General features: G+C 44.8%; 1 protein-coding gene across 1 annotated transcript in view; it reads right to left on the reverse strand.

Moving 5' to 3' along the window:
* Window positions 1-22,500, reverse strand: part of prkcbb (protein kinase C, beta b) — a 164,076-nt gene that overhangs the window by 52,997 nt on the left and 88,579 nt on the right. Inside the window, exons 7-9 of the mRNA XM_079521676.1 lie at window positions 6,724-6,880; window positions 6,192-6,326; window positions 1,364-1,463 (exon numbers count right to left, since the gene is read on the reverse strand). Of these exons, the coding sequence (XP_079377802.1) occupies window positions 1,364-1,463; window positions 6,192-6,326; window positions 6,724-6,880 (392 nt within the window). The remainder of the gene's footprint in view (window positions 1-1,363; window positions 1,464-6,191; window positions 6,327-6,723; window positions 6,881-22,500) is intronic.

Below are 22,500 nucleotides of genomic sequence, written 5' to 3' on the forward strand. Positions count from 1 at the left end.
TTTACTTCAGTAAGAGTACAAGCGTATTAGTATCAACTATCAAAATGTACAAACATAGAAAGTACTCTTAGTAATCTTAAAGATGGAGTGCAGTTTTTGTCTATGAGGTGACAGTACTTCATTAGACACCCTGGAGTCGTTTTTATGTGCAATGATGTATTCCCTTTGTATTTAGGGTTTCTTCCTGGAGGGTGGACCCTTGACAGTCAAACGTGCCAATGAAAAAAACAGTAATATAGTGACATCACATTATCAGCCCCTCCCCTAACCCCTCCCCCTTTATCATACAACTACAGCTGTGGGTGCGGCTTAAATTCAGGTGGATCACCACCCATCAGCACCCACCAGGAAAACCATTATCCCCACTTGCAAGGAGTTGCATTGGTGCGATTGACCTTAAAAACTGTTTTGTTGCAAAGAGTTCAAGTTGCGACTAGCTGCATTGGTGCGGTTTGGCAATATTAAAAAAGATACCTCAAATGTGTATTAACTGTAAGTACAGCACTTGAGTAAATGTAGGCCTATACTTGGTTACTTTACACCATGGGTTCCCAAAGTGGGGTCCGGGGACCCCTAGGGGTACTTGAGGGGGTTCCAGGGGGTACCTAGCTCAATTAGAGATATAAGGAACCAAATGGACCCTTATGGGTCTGTAACTCAGAGAGTGTACAAATGGCATTTGTTCACTCTCTGAGTTAAATTAACAGTGGTTTTACAATATAAATTGGGGTACCAGAGATAGAAATGCCATTAAATCGGGGGTATAATGCCTGTGAAACTGGGGGTCCATGAAATTAATATGTTTCGGAATCACTGCTAGAGCCGTAAACTGGCATACTGTATGTATTCAAATGGGGGGTCCGTGGCCTAATAAATGTTGATTTGGGGGTCCTTGACACGAAAAAGTTTGGGAACCACTGCTTTACACCACTAGTGTGTGCGATAAAACAAAATGTATCTGTACTTCATTGCATGACAGTCGTTTAACAAACTATACATTAACCATTAGTGTTTATAGCGTCAAAATGTGTTGGCCGTTTTCACTCAGTAATGGAATACATGGATACAAGTAGACATGCATGAGTAACACAGTCTCCTGCTGGCTTCCTCAGAATGTGTTATACAGTAGCACATGCTGCCTTACCATGTAGGACAGCCTTACCATGTAGGACAGCCTTACCATGTAGGACAGATGCCTTACCATGTAGGACAGCCTTACCATGTAGGACAGCCTTACCATGTAGGACAGCCAAGTCACGCAGTTATTCACCATTCTGGAGACTGTGTCCCATTGAATGTCTGAAGATTATGAACTTGAGGATAGAGCCCCCCCCTATACGCACACACACACGCACACACACACCTCAAACTTCTCCCGTAGTTCCTCATTGCCTTCCTCATCTCCTTCAGGAGCTACAGGAACATTGAAGTACTCCCCCTCCTCCTGAGAGAGCATCTTAAACCTGGGAGAGAGACAGAGAGAAAGAGAGAGAGAGAGAGAGAGAGAGAGGGAGAGAGAGAGAGAGAGAGAGAGAGAGAGAGAGAGAGAGAGAGAGGGTGAGAGAGAGAGAGAGAGAGAGAGAGAGAGAGAGAGAGAGAGAGAGGGTGAGAAGGACAGACACAGGGATGAGGAGATGGGGAATAGGGTGAAAGGTGATGAAAGGCAGAAATAAGGAGATAGATGGATAGAGTGAGAAAAGCAAGGAAGCAAGAAAGGAAGGAAGGAAGAGTCATTATTTCAAAAATAGGTATATACAGCAGAGTATTGATGAGCTGATGTTGGCAAATACTGTTAGCTTGTTAGCATGTTGTACAGTACAGTATGTAGCACGTCAGCCTCCAGTCACTGCTGGATACAAAGTATTAATAAACAAACAACCAATACAGACAACAATCAAAGCTTCGTGTCTCTCTTTCTCTCTCTGTCTCTGTGTGTAGTCTGTCTGAGAGCTTGCAGTGCCAGCAGGCACAGGGATCCGGAGACGCGCACGCACGCACGCACGCACACGCACACGCGCACACACACACACACACACGCACACACACACACACACACACACACACACACACACACACACACACACACACACACACACACACACACACACACACACACACACACACACACACACACACACACACACACACACACACACACACACACACACACACAGGATCTGATTTCTAATGGCATCTCTCCCATTCCACCTCGGATGCTGGCATCTCATTAAAAAAAATGACACGGTCATGTCAGCAAAAAGAGGAAATGGGAGGGGGGGGGGGGGGGGGGGGGGGGGGGGGGGGGGGGAGCGACGGAGATATAGGGAGGAGTGATGGAGGGAGAGAGAGGCCACATCAGAGACGTTTACAAAAAAATCTAAATATTATGCCTGGCCTGTAAGTGGCGCTGTAGCTGCCACAAAGCACAACAAAGAAAGAGAGAAGACATATAGAACAATAACAGACAGAGAATGCTGTTCTCCATGTCCACTTGTTGCTGACGGTGGTCGTATACAGTAGGAGCGCTCAGTAGCTTCTACAGCACCAACCGGGAACCGGGAGGGTTAGTTTTAACCTGCCACGGGTCAGTTGGAACCTGCCACGCATGTCGGGAGCCACGGGTGAGTTTTAACCCCACACGTGTTAGTTGGAACCGGCCGCGCATGTCGGGAGCCATGGGTTAGTTTTAACCCCACACATGTTAGTTTTAACCTGCCGCTCATGTCGGGAGCCACGGGTGAGTTGTAACCTGCCGCTCATGTCGGGAGCCACGGGTGAGTTGTAACCTGCCACGCATGTCGGGAGCCACGGGTGAGTTGTAACCTGCCACGCATGTCGGGAGCCACGGGTGAGTTGTAACCTGCCACGCATGTCGGGAGCCACGGGTGAGTTGTAACCTGCCACGCATGTCGGGAGCCACGGGTGAGTTGTAACCTGCCACTCATGTCAGGAGCCACGGGTGAGTTGTAACCTGCCACGCATGTCAGGAGCCATGGGTGAGTTGTAACCTGCCACTCATGTCAGGAGCCACGGGTGAGTTGTAGCCTGCCACTCATGTCAGGAGCCACGGGTGAGTTGTAACCTGCCACTCATGTCAGGAGCCACGGGTTAGTTGTAACCTGCCACTCATGTCAGGAGCCACGGGTGAGTTGTAACCTGCCACTCATGTCAGGAGCCACGGGTGAGTTGTAACCTGCCACGCATGTTGGGAGCCACGGGTGAGTTGTAACCTGCCACGCATGTCAGGAGCCACGGGTGAGTTTTAACCCCACACGTGTTAGTTGGAACCGGCCGCGCATGTCGGGAGCGACGGTGTTGTCGGACTAATGCCTGTCGGACTGTTAGTATGTCTAAACGTATGCACCTTTGAAACGGCAATACAATTAAAAACTTTTGCGGATTCACCAAAAAACGTCTCTTCTCTCTGGACAGCACCAGAGATGATATAGGATGTTGAGAGAGGACAGAGGATAGGCACAACAGAGCAAGATATAGAGAAATAGAGAAATCCTCCATCTATGCCTCTGTATCTTGCTAATTCTACCAGACTTTTGGCATTTACCAAGACTGGAGAAGGCCAGAGAACCCATGGCGAATAATCAAGTAAGTGTGTTGCAGGTGGCTTCAATCATGACAAATCTAATGATTGGTTTTCAACGACCATAAAGAGCAGTGCACTGTGCTCAGGGCAAGTGTGTGTGGGTTTTTTTTTTTAAAGCCTTGGAAACATAATTCCTCCCGAGAACAAACTGATGTCCTTGTGCGGGAAAGGTGCAGAGTCATCGTACAACAACTCTACGGCACCATGAAATCAACAGACCACAGAGATATAAATATCTTAGGAGTAAATAACAAACGCAGTAAATGCTGGATGTCTGACACCGTTACTGTGAGAAGCGTTTCTCAGTGTTAAGACCCAGTTCATAAGCCTGATTCATAGTCAACAAATAAACTACCGGTATATGGACGGATGCGCGCACGCACGCACGCACGCACGCACGCACGCACGCACGCACGCACGCACGCACGCACGCCTCCAGCACTAGGTGGATGTTTGCTCTCTGCACATGCAGGTCTGCTTTCAGCCCTCCATTTAGCAGGCCCGTGCAGCACTCATTTTTATTCATCATCATCATTATCACCTTTATTTATACTCAGAAATACAGTTGAGGGCAAGCCCTCATTTTCAATGTAGCCGAGGTTACAATTCACAAATACAGTCAAAACAATACATCAACACAACATTATAAATCAGGATAAAATTACAAAGGAACTTAAATGAAGAAAAAACAGTAAAATAAATCAATTGAAGCAGGAGCAATCACGGTGAAAAATGTTCTGGAGCATTCCTTTGAACTGACCGACGGATGGCAGGGAGCTCAGTTTTAAGGAATTTTAAAGTTCATTCCACGAGGTTGGGCCATTGACAGAAAAAGCTGTCTTGCCCAACTCTGTCTGAGCCTGAGGAACCTTGAGCCTTAAAAAAAAATCACTAGAGCAGGTCCGATACGTGCTATTGTTCAATTCCAACAATATTGTGTCCAACGCGTGTGTGATCTGTCCATTAAATGGTGCCTATAAAATTACATTGGCACCTTCCGAGTACGATTCCGGTACACTGAACTACGAAAGGCGAAATGGACACAAATTGACCCGTAAAGGTCGAAATGGACCCATAAGGGTCCATTTGTTATCAGTTAACGGGGTCCTTGCAAATGAAACGTTTGAGAACCACTAGTACTAGTTGGACTCCTAATATGCCATAATAGTGTTGTAGTAAATAAGTGTCAGACACATTCTGATGGAAACCTGGAGACTTTCAGTAATTTGTGTCTCATGATCAAAATAAGAGCATTAGAATGGTGTGCAAAAACTTTCCCACGGACAAGACCAAGTCTTTGCCATGGACACATTTGTGACCAGATTTGACTGAGACTGCCATCGCGCACATTCCAGCTTTTCACCAGAGGAGAAAAAGTTTTTTTTCAAAAATGAGTTAATAGCACAGGCAGACTCTTCACATACTAGAGCATGTCTGAAATAAGTGTCAGAGCTGATATCGACATGTAAATATGAAATAAATGCTTAAACATGTAGCTAGGTGTAATGTTAGAGACCACAGAAGTGAACCTTTCAAGACTGTTTTCTCAACTCGCTGTTTTCTGCAAGACATTACTCTATAAGCCATATCTCCAAAACTGGTGGGTCAAACTGAACAACCAATATGTCAATTTGAAGCTATGATTCCCTGCTTTCATATGATATGAAAAAACGAAAATTCTAAAAAATCCAATGGCAGTCCCTCAGTCAAATTTAGTCACATTTTGTCCATGTACTGTACGGACATATTGATGACCCCTGATCCCTCTAGTCATACTCCAGTTTTAGGTGATTAGGTGACCACCGAAAACTACAACATGACGTCACTGAGCCTGCAGTGGTAAGCGACTCACCGCTCACCCAAACACATGTCTCTTGTTTTTACTAACCACCATTGAGGTGGTCACCTTATCACCTAGACCTGAGGACGATTCTAAATCTTCTAAATCCTAAAAGTTTTCTGAAAAACCTATGTTTCTATGTCAGTGGTACTCAACCTTTTTCATGTCAAGGACCCCCAGAATTATTATCTGTATTTGGCCGCGGACCCCCATCTGAAAATATGTTGTTCCAGGGACCTCCCAGAAGCAAAGATTTTAGTTAAAAACGTTCACTCTGAAAGAATATATATTCAAAGATTTGCGCCACATTTTCACGATTAAAAAAATCACACCCGTGTGAACTGAGTGGTGCAAATCCCCCCCCCCCACCCCCCCTCTCTCTCTCTCTCTCTCTCTCTTATTAGCAGGCAACAGTGCATCTCTCTGTCTCTGTTTCTGCCACAACAGCGCCCCTACTGGTACTCATGAGTCACACATGAGTCACACACATTAACACGAGTCACATAGGTTAACACGAGTCACATAGGTGAGTGAACACGGACATTGCTGTTCCTTGGAGTGGTTGCACCACTCAAAAAAATAGCAGACCTACAAGCTCATAGAGCGGCACTCGGTGCCGCGCTATGAGCTTGTAGATCTGCTATTTTTCAACAGCTAAAGTACAACATAATGCTTAAAACACCAAAAGGGGATCCCACCCAAAATGGGTTAAACCAGTACCATCCCTCCCTCCCTCCCGCCACGTCTTACCATCCGTCCACTCCTATTTTGTGAAGTTCGGAGATGCCAAAGGACAGAGAGCCCATGAAGTCATTACGACTGGTCAGGTCCCAGTCCCACGCCTCCACCGACAGACGACGGTCCTTATCGTGCTCCTTTAGATGGCTGCCATGCACACACACACACACACACACACACACACACACACACACACACACACACACACACACACACACACACACACACACACACACACACACACACACACACACACACACACACACACACACACACACACACACACACACACACACACACACACACACACATTTCAACAATAATGTATCATGCAAAAAAAAGGCATTTTCATATTTGGGGTTGTTGGTTTTCACTTCAGAGTAGCTGAAGTGTGTGTGTGTGTGTGTGTGTGTGTGTGTGTGTGTGTGTGTGTGTGTGTGTGTGTGTGTGTGTGTGTGTGTGTGCGCGCGCGTGCGTAATAGTAGATTGAATTGCAGTTTGTGCTCCCTGACTCTATAGTTGACAGAGTGTTAAATGTTCTTACAACTTGAAGGTCTCGTTCCAGGTGGGGTTGAGGTTGCATTTGATGGTCTTGGTCTTCTGTTTGCTCTCGCTGCGCGGGTCTGGGATCAGCTTGAGTTTCACATAAGGATCTGACAGGCCATTAGGATCCATGGGAACCAGGTTTCTGGCCTCTTTGACTAGAAAGAGAGAGAGAGAGAGAGAGAGAGCGAGAGCGAGAGCGAGAGCGAGAGCGAGAGCGAGAGAGAGAGAGAGAGAGAGCGAGAGCGAGAGCGAGAGCGAGAGCGAGAGCGAGAGCGAGAGAGTGGGGGAGAGATGTTGGGAGGGAGTCGAGGTCACTGTTGTGTTAAGAGTACATCATTTGTGTTAAATAAATGGTTGACTTCATATACACTTCATATACACACCATTTCACAGCTGCACTGGCAATACTGTACACTGTATTAGAGGAGAAATAATACGGATGGGGGAAACAAATAAGTCATGTGTGTGTATGTGCACTGCAGCGCTCCCAGAGTGACATCACAACTATAAAACATGCAAGTGATTTAAAATAAATCACACTCGTGATGATGATGATGATGATGATGATGTGTGATGATGACAACGTCATCTACATCAACCAATCAAATCATCACACACAAAGCTGTGCATAGGAGCGGCTGCACCACTCAAAAAAAACTATTGTTTACTATTGATTAATTCAGTTATTAATATTATTATTATTTTTGAGTGGTGCAACCACTCCAAGGAACAGCAATGTCCCTATGTCCATGTACCTGTCCCTATGTCTACGTACCTGTCCCTATGTCCATATACCTGTCCCTATGTCCATATACCTGTCCCTATGTCCATGTACCTGTCCCTATGTCCATGTACCTGTCCCTATGTCTACGTACCTGTCCCTATGTCTACGTACCTGTCCCTATGTCTACGTACCTGTCCATATGTCCACGTACCTGTCCATATGTCCATGTACCTGTCCCTATGTCCATGTACCTGTCCCTATGTCCATGTACCTGTCCCTATGTCCATGTACCTGTCCATATGTCCATGTACCTGTCCCTATGTCCTGTCCCTATGTCCATGTACCTGTCCCTATGTCCATGTACCTGTCCCTATGTCCATGTACCTGTCCCTATGTCCATGTACCTGTCCATATGTCCATGTACCTGTCCCTATGTCCTGTCCCTATGTCCATGTACCTGTCCCTATGTCCATGTACCTGTCCCTATGTCTACGTACCTGTCCATATGTCCATGTACCTGTCCCTATGTCCATGTACCTGTCCCTATGTCCATGTACCTGTCCCTATGTCCATGTACCTGTCCCTATGTCTACGTACCTGTCCCTATGTCCATGTACCTGTCCCTATGTCCATGTACCTGTCCCTATGTCTACGTACCTGTCCCTATGTCCATGTACCTGTCCCTATGTCCATGTACCTGTCCCTATGTCCATGTACCTGTCCCTATGTCCACGTACCTGTCCCTATGTCCACGTACCTGTCCCTATGTCTACGTACCTGTCCCTATGTCCATGTACCTGTCCCTATGTCCACGTACCTGTCCCTATGTCCACGTACCTGTCCCTATGTCCATGTACCTGTCCCTATGTCCATGTACCTGTCCCTATGTCCATGTACCTGTCCCTATGTCCATGTACCTGTCCCTATGTCCACGTACCTGTCCCTATGTCCATGTACCTGTCCCTATGTCCATGTACCTGTCCCTATGTCCACGTACCTGTCCCTATGTCCATGTACCTGTCCCTATGTCCATGTACCTGTCCCTATGTCCATGTACCTGTCCCTATGTCTACGTACCTGTCCCTATGTCTACGTACCTGTCCCTATGTCCATGTACCTGTCCCTATGTCCATGTACCTGTCCCTATGTCCATGTACCTGTCTCTATGTCCATGTACCTGTCCCTATGTCCATGTACCTGTCCCTATGTCCATGTACCTGTCCCTATGTCCATGTACCTGTCCCTATGTCCATGTACCTGTCCCTATGTCCATGTACCTGTCCCTATGTCCATGTACCTGTCCCTATGTCCATGTACCTGTCCCTATGTCCACGTACCTGTCCCTATGTCTACGTACCTGTCCCTATGTCCATGTACCTGTCCCTATGTCCACGTACCTGTCCCTATGTCTACGTACCTGTCCCTATGTCCACGTACCTGTCCCTATGTCTACGTACCTGTCCCTATGTCCACGTACCTGTCCCTATGTCTACGTACCTGTCCCTATGTCCACGTACCTGTCCCTATGTCCACGTACCTGTCCCTATGTCCACGTACCTGTCCCTATGTCCATGTACCTGTCCCTATGTCCATGTACCTGTCCCTATGTCTACGTACCTGTCCCTATGTCCACGTACCTGTCCCTATGTCCATGTACCTGTCCCTATGTCCGTTCCTATGTTTAGAGTATCAGTAGGGGCAAAAGTGGCGCTGTTGTGCTAGGAACAGAGAGAGAGAGATAGTGTTGCACTGTTGCCTGCTAATTACAGATAGAGAGAGAGAGAGAGAGAGAGAGGGAGAGAGAGAGAGGGAGATGTGTCTGCTAAATGCTAATTCCACCCACACGGTAACTGACATTTCTCGACCGTTTCGGACGCGGGGCGGCTCGCCGGAACCGGGCTGGCACCCTGGGCGTGTTCCTGTGGGTCTGGAAGTTCCGAGGACCCACTCAGTTCACACGGGTGTGATTTCAAGAAAAATGCTGTGAGTGAGACTGATACTGTCGGCCAGTATATTAGCGCCCTACTTGATCCATATTACAGCGTCACACAAACGTATAAAAAGTAACAGATCCACAGGCTCAAAGCACGGCGAGAAGCGGTGCGTTTTGAGCTTGTATAGATCTGCTACTTTTTTCGAATTTGAATACTGAAAAGTAACAGTTTTGGACACATGAAGAGGTTTCCGACGGACAGAGACCAAATGCTTTTGGTGCACCTTAAGAAGAAACTGGTAGGCCCGGGCCGGCCTAGCGGTCCGAGCACCTAGGCTGGTAAATCGAGTCCCGATCCCGATTTACCGTTGCTGTGTGTCCCAATCTCTCTCCCTGTTTCCTGTCAACCTACTGTAAATCTATCAATAAAGGCAAAACAAAAGAAGAAACAACTGGTTATGTTTGTACACTATACTACTCATGCAGCTACAAGAAGAAGCCAACAGAAATTTGGTGAGGTCCACAAAGTACTTAACCTGACTCTACTCTCTGCTGCCCCATCTGGCGGAGTCAGGTTACAAAGTACTGTGCAACAATGATAATAATACCAAAGACAAACTAAGATACCGTTAATGCACTTGAATTATGTGCTGCTGATGCAAAAGTTAGGCACACTAGTGCAACCAATGTAAAATGTGAGTCTGGAACCGGGGGCAGATGTTGTTGCTGTTCAAGTTGGGAAGTTGCATCCAATTACCAGAGGCACAGCACGGCTGGAGCTGCCGTTTCTGAGGCTGTTCACCAGGGACGCACACAAGCACATGCACACGCACACGCACACACGTCCTCATTCACTCATGCACGGGTATATGCACAATTCGAGCACGCACTGACTAGAAATGCACACACAAATTGACACAAGCCCACCCATGTTCGTCGGTGCCCACTGCCCATGCAGTCTCACTCACTCACTCACACACACACACACACACACACACACACACACACACACACACACACACACACACACACACACACACACACACACACACACACACACACACACACACACACACACACACACACACACACACACACACACAGTACACTGCACAAAGCACTTATGCGTTAGCAAGATGTAGCTCAATAATGAATGTGTTTAATGTAGTTTTTCAGCAGACATGACAGGCAGCGTCTTGGCAGAGTGCGCTAAAGCTAAAGTTAAGCTACAGTAGGTTAACCGGGTCAGGGTCCAGAATCAGGTCATGTGAAAATTAAAATACGTACAACCACACATGATTGTGGGGAAACTGGATTTCAGAAGAATAGTGTCGTACGTCTTTTTCACTGACGTTCATTACTTTATAATTACTGTATATAGAATTTCCGATGTAGGGGATTAGCGCAGATACTGTATAACAGCGTTGTCTCTTGAAGGATACAAAAAAAAGGAAAATAAATTCCATTTTCCTACTTGTTTCATTCACACCGACTGCATACGAATAATATATAAAATGATGTCAATTTTGAGTTTCATCTACTGTAATCACTGTGGCTAACAAATGCAAATCTGACAAACATACGAGTTTGTAGATCTGCTATTTTTGAAATATCATGAAAATGTGGCGCAAACTTCAAAGCGAACGTTTTTAACCCATTTTGGGCGGGAACCCCTTTTGGTGTTTTAACTAAGCATTATGTTATACTTTAAGCCATTGAAAAATAGCAGATCTACAAGCTCATAGCGCGCCACCGAGTGGCGCGCTATGAACTTGTAGGTCTGCTATTTTTGAAAAATCGTAAAAATGCGGCACAAATCTTTGAATATATATTCTTTCAGAGCGAACGTTTTTTTTATTTCGACGTCAGGCCTAAATGGGTTAACTCAAATCTTTGCTTCTGGGGGGTCCCTGGAACAACATATTTTCAGATGGTTGTCGGCGGCCAATGGACCTATAGCTAAGACCCGGCCTCTACCACTTGGACACTTTCCAGCCGGGCTCATTCAGTCCAATGTAAATATCATGGATTTTACACATTAAACACTGGTTCGTTTTTGGAACCAGACCTTCAAAATCTCTTCCAAATCCGCGTGACATTTCTTTTTTAAGAAATGTGTTTTATCATATAGGAAAACTATTGCTGGACAGGTTTGTCTAACCCATGTTATGCTTAGCTGTGATTGGATTGTGATTGTGTTTGGGGAGGGGCTTAGCTATAGTTTTTGGGGTCCTTGACATGAAAAACTTTGAGAACTGACACCCATATAGAAACATAGGTTTTTTTCTGAAAACTGTCATGATTTAGAAGATATTTGTAGAATGTGGTCTCAGTCATAAATGTGTCAAACAGAATAAACACGCTATAATGTTCATTACATTGTATTTGACAGCTGTGTGGAAGGAAGGGCGTGTCTCCTGCATGTGAGGTTCATTACATTGTATTTGACAGCTGCGTGGAAGGAAGGGCGTGTCTCCTGCATGTGAAGTTCATTACATTGTATTTGACAGCTGTGTGGAAGAGGGCGTGTCTCCTGCATGTGAAGTTCATTACATTGTATTTGACAGTTGCGTGGAAGGGCGTGTCTCCTGCATGTGAAGTTTATTACATTGTATTTGACAGCTGTGTGGAAGGAAGGGCGTGTCTCCTGCATGTGAAGTTCATTACATTGTATTTGACAGCTGTGTGGAAGGAAGGGCGTGTCTCCTGCATGTGAAGTTCATTACATTGTATTTGACAGCTGTGTGGAAGGAAGGGCGTGTCTCCTGCATGTGAAGTTCATTACATTGTATTTGACAGCTGTGTGGAAGGAAGAGAGTGTCTCCTGCATGTGAAGTTCTATTCAACCATGAAAGAAGCGACAGCATTTCTATTACAACTTATCAGACAGTGGTGGAAAAAGTACTTGCATGTTTTACTTAAGTAAAAGTATCAATACTCCAATGTAGAAGTACTCCGTTACAAGTAAAAGTCTGGAATTCAAAATGTGCTTGAGTAGAAGTACAAATGTTTTGGAATAAAAATGTACTTGAAGTACCTAAAGTAAAAGTACTCATTATGCAGAACGTCCCATTTTCAAAATGTATAAACATCTATTGGAAATAGCAGATCTACAAGCTCACAATGCGGCCCATCGCGACGCATTGCAATGTAGTGGAGTATAAAAGTACAATATTTGCCTCTGAGATGTAGTGGAGTAGAAGTAATAGTATTGGAAACCTGAAATAAAGTACAGTACAAATACTGTACCTCAAATGTTTACTCAAGTACAGTACTTAGTACCTAGTCACTTTACACCACTGGAATAAAGCCACAGCCAGTGGCGTGCACAGATAGACACTAGGGGGTGCTAGAGCACCCCCTGCCCTTTTTTTTTGGTTTTTCAAAAATAGCAGACCTACAAGCTCGTAGCGCGCCACTCGGTGGCGCGCTATGAGCTTGTAGATCTGCTATTTTTCAATAGCTAAAGCATAACATAACATAACTTGAGCACCTGCCCCTCTAAATGTCTGTGCACGCCACTGGCGACAGCATTTCGATTACAACTTATCAGCAATAATGGATACAACTGAGAAAATAGGACCCGACCCCTATAAAGAAAAAAAAATAAAGTAACTAAACAAAAACAACATACTTATCCTTTTAAGAGACCATGCTGGTTTTTGCTAGCCTAAGCTCTTCCAAAGCCCTGCGGACCTGATGGGAGGATATTAACCCATTTCGACCGAGACCCATTCTACAAAATGTCTTCTAAATCATGACAGTTTTTTTTTGAAAAACCCTATGTTTCTATGTCAGTGCTTCTCAAACTATTTCATGTCAAGGACAACTAGAATTATATGTATTTGGCCGCCGACCCCCATCTGAAAGTATGTTGTTCCAGGGACACCCCAGAAGCAATGATTTGAGTTAATGTTGGCTCTGAAAGAATTTTTATTCAAAGATTTGCATTGCATTTTCACGATTTTTCAAAAATAGCAGACCTACAAGCTCGTAGTGCGGCACTCGGTGCCGCGCTACGAGCTTGTAGATCTGCTATTTTTCAATAGCTAAATTAATTAATGCTTAAAACACCAAACGGGGTTCCCGCCCAAAATGGGTTAAGATAATGGGGATTTCATGCTGTAGCGGTACTATGCTACAGCTAATCTCCATGAGGACCAACAGGCCTCAAGGCCTCAGAGGAGAGAAGGTTCATAAATATTACATGGTGCCTGTTCAAGTGACCATCAAAGGCTGCTTGGCTGTGCGAGTAGAAAGCAAGGAGTGCAAAAGAGTGTAGCATGCTGCTGCTGCACACTCTCTCACAGGACACTCCTGGAGAGAGCGCGTGTGTGTGTGTGTGTGTGTGTGTGTGTGTGTGTGTGTGTGTGTGTGTGTGTGTGTGTGTGCGTGTGTGTGTGTGAGCGCGCGCACTTGGGTGTTTAGTTCTTTCCTAAATGCCTATATTGCATGTGGACTTTGTATGTGTTTTGAGAGGTTGTCGGAGGTGCATTTGAAGTGCCCGTGTGTGTAATTCCTGCCTGCATGTGTGCGTATATACAGCATGTACACATGTATATCATTTTGTGTGCATCAGTGCATGTGTGTCTTTCCCGTGCAGTATCGTGTAAGCACAAATGTATGCATACAGTATGCATGCATGCACCGTGTGTGTGTGTGTGTGTGTGTGTGTGTGTGTGTGTGTGTGTGTGTGTGTGTGTGTGTGTGTGTGTGTGTGTGTGTGTGTGTGTGTGTGTGTGTATAATGTATATTTGAACACGTATTAGACTGAGACAGCGTGTCTATATGCATGTATGCATGCATGAGTTTCACATGTGTATTTGAATGTGTGTGTGCGTGCGTGCGTGTGTGTGTGTGTGTCTTCGAGGGTTTAGAGTGCACAGCAGCAGAACACATGCAGAGAACATTGGTGTGGGCGTTGACAGCACAGCCTTATTTCATGTGGAAGCGACTCCTAATGCCCTAACTAGGTCTCTTATGTACTGTACTGTCCTGTAGCCTTACGTCGCTCGTTGTAAAACCTCCATTAGTAACATATACAAGAGCTACAAGAGCAAGAGCAGCACACACGTTATCAGTGGGGACTCTAGTACATGTATTATTTTCTTGACAGCTTGTGACCGCATTGCTTTAACCCATTTTGGGCGGGAATCCTTTTAGGTGTTTTAAGCATTATATGTTATACTTTAGCTATTGAAAAATAGCAGATCTACAAGCTCATAGCGCGCTACGAGCTTGTAGGTCTGCTATTTTGGAAAAATCGTGAAAATGTGGCGGACATCTTTGAATATATATTCTTTCAGATCGAACTCAAATCTTTGCTTCTGGCGGTCCCTGCATGGAACAACATATTTTCAGATGGGGGTCGGAGGCCAATTACATATAATTTTTGGGGGTCCTTGACATGAAAATGTTTGAGAACGACTGATATAGAAACATGGGTTTTTTCAGAAAACTGTCATGATTTAAATTTCGATGTCAGGTCAAAATGGGTTAAACATTCTGCAACTATCAATTATTTCCTTAATTGTCTAATAATCGTGAAGTGCGTTTACTTTGTTTATGTGGGGGGAACTTTACGATTTTGTGCCCATCGGTACATAACTCGAACAGCGCTGAGCAGGGACGTGCAGAGAGTGTTAAGAGAGGCAGGGGCTGAAATCCCGTAAGAGGGCACTTTTGGACCAAAATAGCGAAAATAGCAGATCTACAAGCTCCTGCGACACGTTGAGAGCTTGTAGATCAGCTATTTTCGGTGGCGCAACCCTGCACTCTTTATCTACTGGAGATGCGTTGTACGATTTCAAAACAAATCTGTTCAACACAAAATGCTGCGTTCCAAGTTCAGGAGACTTCGGAGAAAAAGCAATTCTCCTGCATGCTGCCTTCGGGCTGCATGGCATGGAAAGGAGTGGCGTTTTGCATTTCTATCACCATAGTAAATGCTGCGTTCGTGGTCTGGAGAGGGCAGCTGTCTCTCAGTTGTTTTACAGAAGGGTAAAAGGGCAGGGGCTGAGGCGGCTATAGCGGCCATCGCAACGCTGGCCTTACGGCTCGCTCTGAGATGCCTCTCGTTGCTCATGCCAGCCAGAGACGGCGCACGTACCTCTCTCATGGTAACTGTTTTTTTGCCCAACTACTGCTGTAGTCTCACCAGGTGGGCCGAGTGGCGTAAAAAAAATCACAACCGTGTGAACCGAGCGTTACAACTACACTTTTATTGTGATAGTTAAGGTGGCCTTACACTAGCCGATAATCGGGCATTTTTGACGCTCGGGGGGTGCCCGACCGCTCAAAGTGCCCCGCTCCGATTATCCTGTAGTGTGTGGTGCTATCAGATTTCAGATTGAAAAAAATCGGCTAGTGTAAGGCCACCTTTACTGTACTGTACCATACAGTTGTATTGTTAGTTATACTTTTATAATTATCTTTTGCGTCACAGAAGGGGGGGCGTTGCCAATCGTGTGTGACCGGGGAGGAAAGGCCCCTCCGCGTCCAGGATAGGGCCTTGTGCTGAAAATAGCCGAAAAGATGCTTGCCTGCCAATAGGTTTGCAACAGTTAAAATAGAAGATCTACAAGCTCACAAATCATCACGATGTAACACCTTGTGAGATTGTACATCAGCTATGTTCGCCATTTGTCGTAAAAAAATAAATATGTACAAGTTAAAATGGTTAAGTCATGGAGCCAGGTTTGGACACACAACCATAAAACGTGACTCAACAGTACACATACTTATCTTAGTGAATAGGCAATGTAGGCCAGTCTATATATAATCTACATATTCATATACTACTGCAGAATGTCTCCAAGTGGACCTGTAATTGCAGTGCAAGAGCAAACTGCTGATGACGCCACACTGACCCCTGTGGACATCAAACAGTACTACAACTCCCTCCCATCCATTCTGATTCTGCTGTCTTGCATCACCCCCAAATTCATGTATATTTGGCCGTGGACCCCTGTTAATGTTTTGTGCCAGGGAACCCTACCAGAAAGGATTTGTGTTCAAAAATTCAAACGTATTCATCATTCGTCACAAAATGTTCAAAAACAGCAGATGCACTAAGCTTGAATATCTATACTATTCTTTGAATAGCCAATGCTGAAATGATGCTTTCCCGGTTTTAATGGGTTAATGTCACTGAGCTCACGCAACACAATACAACAGACTAGGACAAAGCTACAGAACAGCCGAAACCCCATTATTCTATTCTATTCTATTCTATTCTATTCTATTCTATTCTATTCTATTCTATTCCATTCACATCATACGTCTTTCCAATCAGTGACACTTGTGAAGCTTAATAAAATGTGCAAGCCATTTTGCTGCTGTGTTTGCAGTCTGGGCGTGTGATAACAGGGTGTTATCTGTTATCGGCTTCCTCGGTCTAAAAGAATAAATCCCAACCAATGATTGGTCTGTGGAGCGTGGGAACCACAGAGAGAGAGAGAGAGAGAGAGAGAGAGAGAGAGAGAGAGAGAGAGAGAGAGAAGGGTATAGAGGAAGAGAGAGAGAGACAGACAGACACAGAAAGAGAGAGAGAGAGAGAGAGAGAGAGAGAGAGAGAGAGAGAGAGAGAGAGAGAGAGAGAGAGAGAGAGAGAGAAGGGAATAGAGGAAGAGAGAGAGAGAGACAGACATACACAGAAAGAGAGAGAGAGAGAGAGAGAGAGAGAGAGAGAGAGAGAGAGAGGGAATAGAGGAAGAGAGAGAGAGACAGACAGACACAGAAAGAGAGAGAGAGAGGGGGGGAATAGAGGAAGAGAGAGAGAGAGAGAGAGAGAGAGAGAGAGAGAGAGAGAGAGAGAGAGAGAGAGAGAGAGAGAGAGGAATAGAGGAAGAGAGAGACAGACAGACACAGAAAGAGAGAGAGAGAGAGAGAGAGAGAGAGAGAGGAATAGAGGAAGAGAGAGAGAGAGAGAGAGAGAGAGAGAGAGAGAGAGAGAGGGAGACAGACACAGAAAGAGAGAGAGAGAGAGAGAGAGAGAGAGAGGGGAATAGAGGAAGAGAGAGAGAGACAGACAGACACAGAAAGAGAGAGAGAGAGGGGGGGAATAGAGGAAGAGAGAGAGAGAGAGAGAGAGAGAGAGGAATAGAGGAAGAGAGAGAGAGAGAGAGAGAGAGAGAGAGAGAGAGAGAGAGAGAGAGAGAGAGAGAGAGAGAGGAATAGAGGAATAGAGGAATAGAGAGAGAGAGAGAGAGAGAGAGAGAGAGAGAGAGAGAGAGGAATAGAGGAAGAGAGAGAGAGAGAGAGAGAGAGAGAGAGAGAGAGAGAGAGAGAGAGAGAGAGAGAGGAATAGAGGAATAGAGGAATAGAGAGAGAGAGGAGAGAGAGAGAGAGAGAGAGAGAGAGAGAGAGAGAGAGAGATAGTCTTGCACCAAAATAGGTTTGTAGAAACGACCAGGAACATTAACTTAAGTAAAGTTTCTTTCCAGGACATCTACTGTATGAAGTTATTTCTTTTCTGCTTCCAGATAGTTTGTATCTGGCCTCAGCTGGATACCTCCTGAACTGCAGCTGGATACCTCCTGAACTTCAGCTGGATACCTCCTGAACTGCAGCTGGATACCTCCTGAACTTCAGCTGGATACCTCCTGAACTGCAGCTGGATACCTCCTGAACTTACTTGTGTTGTTTTCACACAGGAACACTTCTTATCTTAAACCCCCTTTTTGATACAGATCTCATAGTCATGAGCCAAGTCAAGATGCCATCATTACATCATTACTTACTTAGCACCTTAATAAAAGAGTCTTAAATTGTCCCGAGCTGCTCCAGTGTCTTCTCTACATAATGATGCTGTTGTCCTGCTCCTGTGATGCACCGGGCTTGCCTCGTTTTGGCTGAGGCGCGGCACCATACTGTCTGTCTGTCTGTCTGTCTGTCTGTCTGTCTGTCTGTCTGTCTGTCTGTCTGTCTGTCTATAAACTTATTCTGGGGGTGCATACTTAGTTTAGACTAGTCATTGGTTAGACATGGGTTAAGGTTAGGTTTAGGTGTGCTGCCCCGTGGGAGGTTAGGTTTAGGGGTGAGGGTTTGAGATATGTTGTAGTTGTAGGACTAATGACTGGTCTAACCAATGACTAGTCTAAACCAAAAACTGTCTAAACTAACTGTTATATCATGAGTTGCCCGTACATCTAAGTCTGTGTACTTGAACTTGAGATACAGTGTACTTGATATGTATTGTGTACTGCCTGTACTGTAGCATACTTTATAGATAGGCTACGAGAGACATCTCAGCGCCAGCGCCAGCAAGGTCAGCCTCACTGCATTAATTTTGCTGACTTTGTCTCATATCTTGTCATGTCATTATGATCCAGCACTTTATATGTTTCCTGTTGTGAACCTTTAGCGTGATACTGTCTCGTGTCGCGTTATTGTTCTCCCGGGCCCGCTGCCGCAGTCGCCGTGCTAAAGGAATATTAAACCGAATTATCACACACCACCCAGCCTGCACACACTACCCGTCTGTCAGAACCAGACACCACCCAGCCTGCACACACTACCCGTCTGTCAGAACCAGACACCACCCAGCCTGCACACACTACCCGTCTGTCAGAACCAGACACCACCCAGCCTGCACACACTACCCGTCTGTCAGAACCAGACACCACCCAGCCTGCACACACTACCCGTCTGTCAGAACCAGACGAGGGTCGTTTAGAAAATACAACACTAAGTACTGCATCCCTTATTCTGTAGGCAGAAGTACAAAACAAGGATGACCTTTCAAATTCAATACCCACATGCATCTCAAAAATGTAATAGTGGCTAATAGTCTTACGGTATATTTTGAATATTTATAGATACGTTACAAAAAATATACATATTTTTTTGTATATTGTTAAAAAAGGCTAATTCAATTCCATGTACACATGTAAGGTATAATAAAGTATGGTTAAACTTGTCAGGAAGCCAAAGAGATAACACAAGCTGATCCTCTACTGCCATCCTGAGGTATGGCATGGTATGTAAGGGGATGTAAGGGGAAGAAACGGGTCAACGCACACAAGGACAAAGTACATGGGCCTCATGCGCCAATAAGTTCCTAACTTTTCCTCTTACATTTCTTCCTAAGTGAATTCCTAAGAGAAGTCCAGTCAGATTCATGAAACGTTCTTAAGTAGGCAGAATTGTTCGTAAGCATGTTCTTATGATGATGAATCCAAATCCTCGTAACTTGAAGGGGTGTGCCAGTTAATTCAAATTATCATAGGTAGACGCCCCACATATCCTAATTAGCATCCTAATTACCATAGGGAACCGCCCCACCAATCCCATATAAGGCATTGGGAATTCACTTTCCTACCTGTGTTCACCCAGGTGGGTGTAGTTTTGCATGACGCCATGGCCTTGCCTGCAGTCACACCTGTGTGTGATTGCAGCTCACAGGACCTCACACATAGAAATAAATTTGAGTGAAGTCAAGAATACCTAAACTAATACCTAAACTATGGTGGAACACCAGACTCCAAACATTAAAAATCAATAATACTGTGGAGGTACTGAAGTGAACAGAAATTTTCACATTTTCAATATTTCAATATTTTCAATATTCATGAATGTATTTTATTATTTATCTCACAATAGTCAACTGGGGGGGGGGGGGGGGGGTTATGTGGTGGGTATGGTGCGTTTGTTTGGGTTGGGTTGTGAACTCTAAACCAGTGGTTCTCAAACATTTTCATGCCAAGGACCCCCAAATTGACATGCATTCTGCAGACCCACATATGAAAATATTTTCTGCTAGGGTAATGTTTTGAAGATTTATCAAAATGTTTTGAAAATAGCCGATCTACAAGCTCAAAATGCGCAGTAATGGGACGCGTTTGTGAGCTTGTAGATTGGCTATTTTCAAAGTATAAAATGGGATTAAAGTGGTAAAATATTCCATATTTTGCTGTGGACTGCCTGGAACTTCCTCAAGGACCCCTTGAGGTCCTCAGACCAAACTTTGAGCATCATGCAGATGGCGCTGTTTTCCCTTTATGTTTTCAGATTGCACTTAAGAACGAAAAAGGCACCCTAAGAGTGCTCCACAGTGTGCGTAGATTCTGTTCTTACCTACGAACAAATCACAGCTAAGAAAAGATTGAGGGATCCCAAAACCTTCTTAAAAACTTCCTAAGTGGGTCTAAGAACAAATTTCCTCTTAAGAACTTCTTAAGAACGGTTGGCGCATGAAGCCCAGTATACTGTGTGATAATTCACACTCTAAATATGTCATAAGACCAACTTCTGGTGAAAGCTGTACAGTAGATGTCTCAGTTCCTACTCCTGGTAAAGGTTCTAGATCCGTGGTTCTCATGTCAAGGACCCGGACCCCAAGGTAATGGGTATGTATTTGGCCACAGACCTCCATTTGAAAAGAATTGTACCAGACCTACAAGCTCCCAAACGGTTGTGAACGTGTGGGGGCGGTCGGTTTCCTCCTCCGTCACTGACAGAGGGGAAGCGAGTAAGCAACGCCGTCAGAAGCCCCCTCGCTCAGGAAGGCCCCCTCGCTCAGACCAACGTGTTCATTGTTGCGACAACATAAACACAAGACCTTGGCGCAAAACTTCATATTTACCCTGCTCTAAACCAACAAAAGTGTGTTCTTACATCCTCCATTTCACGATTTCAGCACTCGTGAGTAAATTAATTTAATTGCTATTATGAAAGTTTTCAGTGACGTTGCTCCCACAGCTAGGTTGCTTGTCGTCAATAATTAATCTGTTCCATGCCAGTCTTGCCAGAACAGAGATGGTGACTTTTGTAAATCTGAAAAACGGTATTAACACCAGAAGTGGAGCTTTTCAAAGTCTTTCTCAATCATCCGGTTCTGTATATATTCTCCTATTAAGGAGGCAGCTTTTTGTTTCGCTTGTAAGCTCAGGACTTTTTTCAGGAAGGTATGATATGCGTGGTGCATCAATCAGCTGTTTGGCTGTTGAATACAGTATAAGAAAATACAGGAAACAGCATCGTTTTTTCCCCATCTCATCATTGCCATGCATGTTTCTTGTTAATGACTGTATTAATAACCATAAAGTAATCTCCTAGTCCTTACATAATAGTTTAGCAGAGTCTTGTGTGTCAGCGGGCAGCGCAGGCAGTGGTGGATATGCGCTGAACGCAAGCATGTTAATTAATTCATTGGCTGAATCTGTAGGGCCTTTTGATTTGGTGAAGCGCCAGGGCCTTGAGAGGGGTTGATCCGTCACTGACCCTTGGGGGTCCCCGGATGGACGACTGCAAGAACGACTGCTCTAAGTCATACTCCTGGACTGGTAGAGACTTTGAGATGTCTCATTTCCTACTCCTGGATGTTTCCGTTGTGATGTTGCACCTCTGTATATCCACCAGAAGGGGGAGACACGGTACTGCAGTTTGTTCTCCCTTTGTCCCAATTCTGTACTGTACACATTTTAATCGAGTTTTAATTAATAAGAAGATGATTCTGCCGATTCTATTTATTTATTTATTGCTAGCTGTTTTTGCTGTAAAATGCTGTGAAATTGGTTGATGAGTTGATGAGTCAAAGTTGATGAGTCAAAGCGTATTGACTTCCATCAACACAACACACTGATGCCTGATTTGATCTTGGTTGAAAAGACCACTGAACCTTGTGGCCTTGTAGATCTGCTGTTTTTGTTTTATTTCCTGTTACTGTACAGAAATGATGATACATGAATCTAACAGGTAAAAAAAACGATAGAAAATGATGGCTATGTGACACTGTTCTTAAGCCATTTTGACCTGAGATCAGATTCTAAAAATGTCTTCTACATCCTGACAGTTTTCTGAAAAAGCTGTTTCTATGCCAGTCGTTCTTCGATTTTTTTCAAAAATAGCAGACCTACAAGCTCGTAGCGCGCCACTTGGTGGCGCGCTATGAGCTTGTAGATCTGCTATTTTTCAATAGCTAAAGCATAACATAATGCTAACACCAAAAGGGGAACCCTCCCAAAATGGGTTAAGTCCAGTCTCCACACCAATGATTCGCCACGCAACCAGACCGTCTGATCGCCCAGGCTATAGGTGGTGTTTCCATTCCACCATTTCATTATACTGTACCTACACTGACTGTACTGTAAATGTTCACCACAATATAACTGTATACT

The sequence above is a fragment of the Electrona antarctica genome, assembly GCF_951216825.1.
Source record: "Electrona antarctica genome assembly, chromosome: 14".
Lineage (NCBI taxonomy): Eukaryota > Metazoa > Chordata > Actinopteri > Myctophiformes > Myctophidae > Electrona > Electrona antarctica.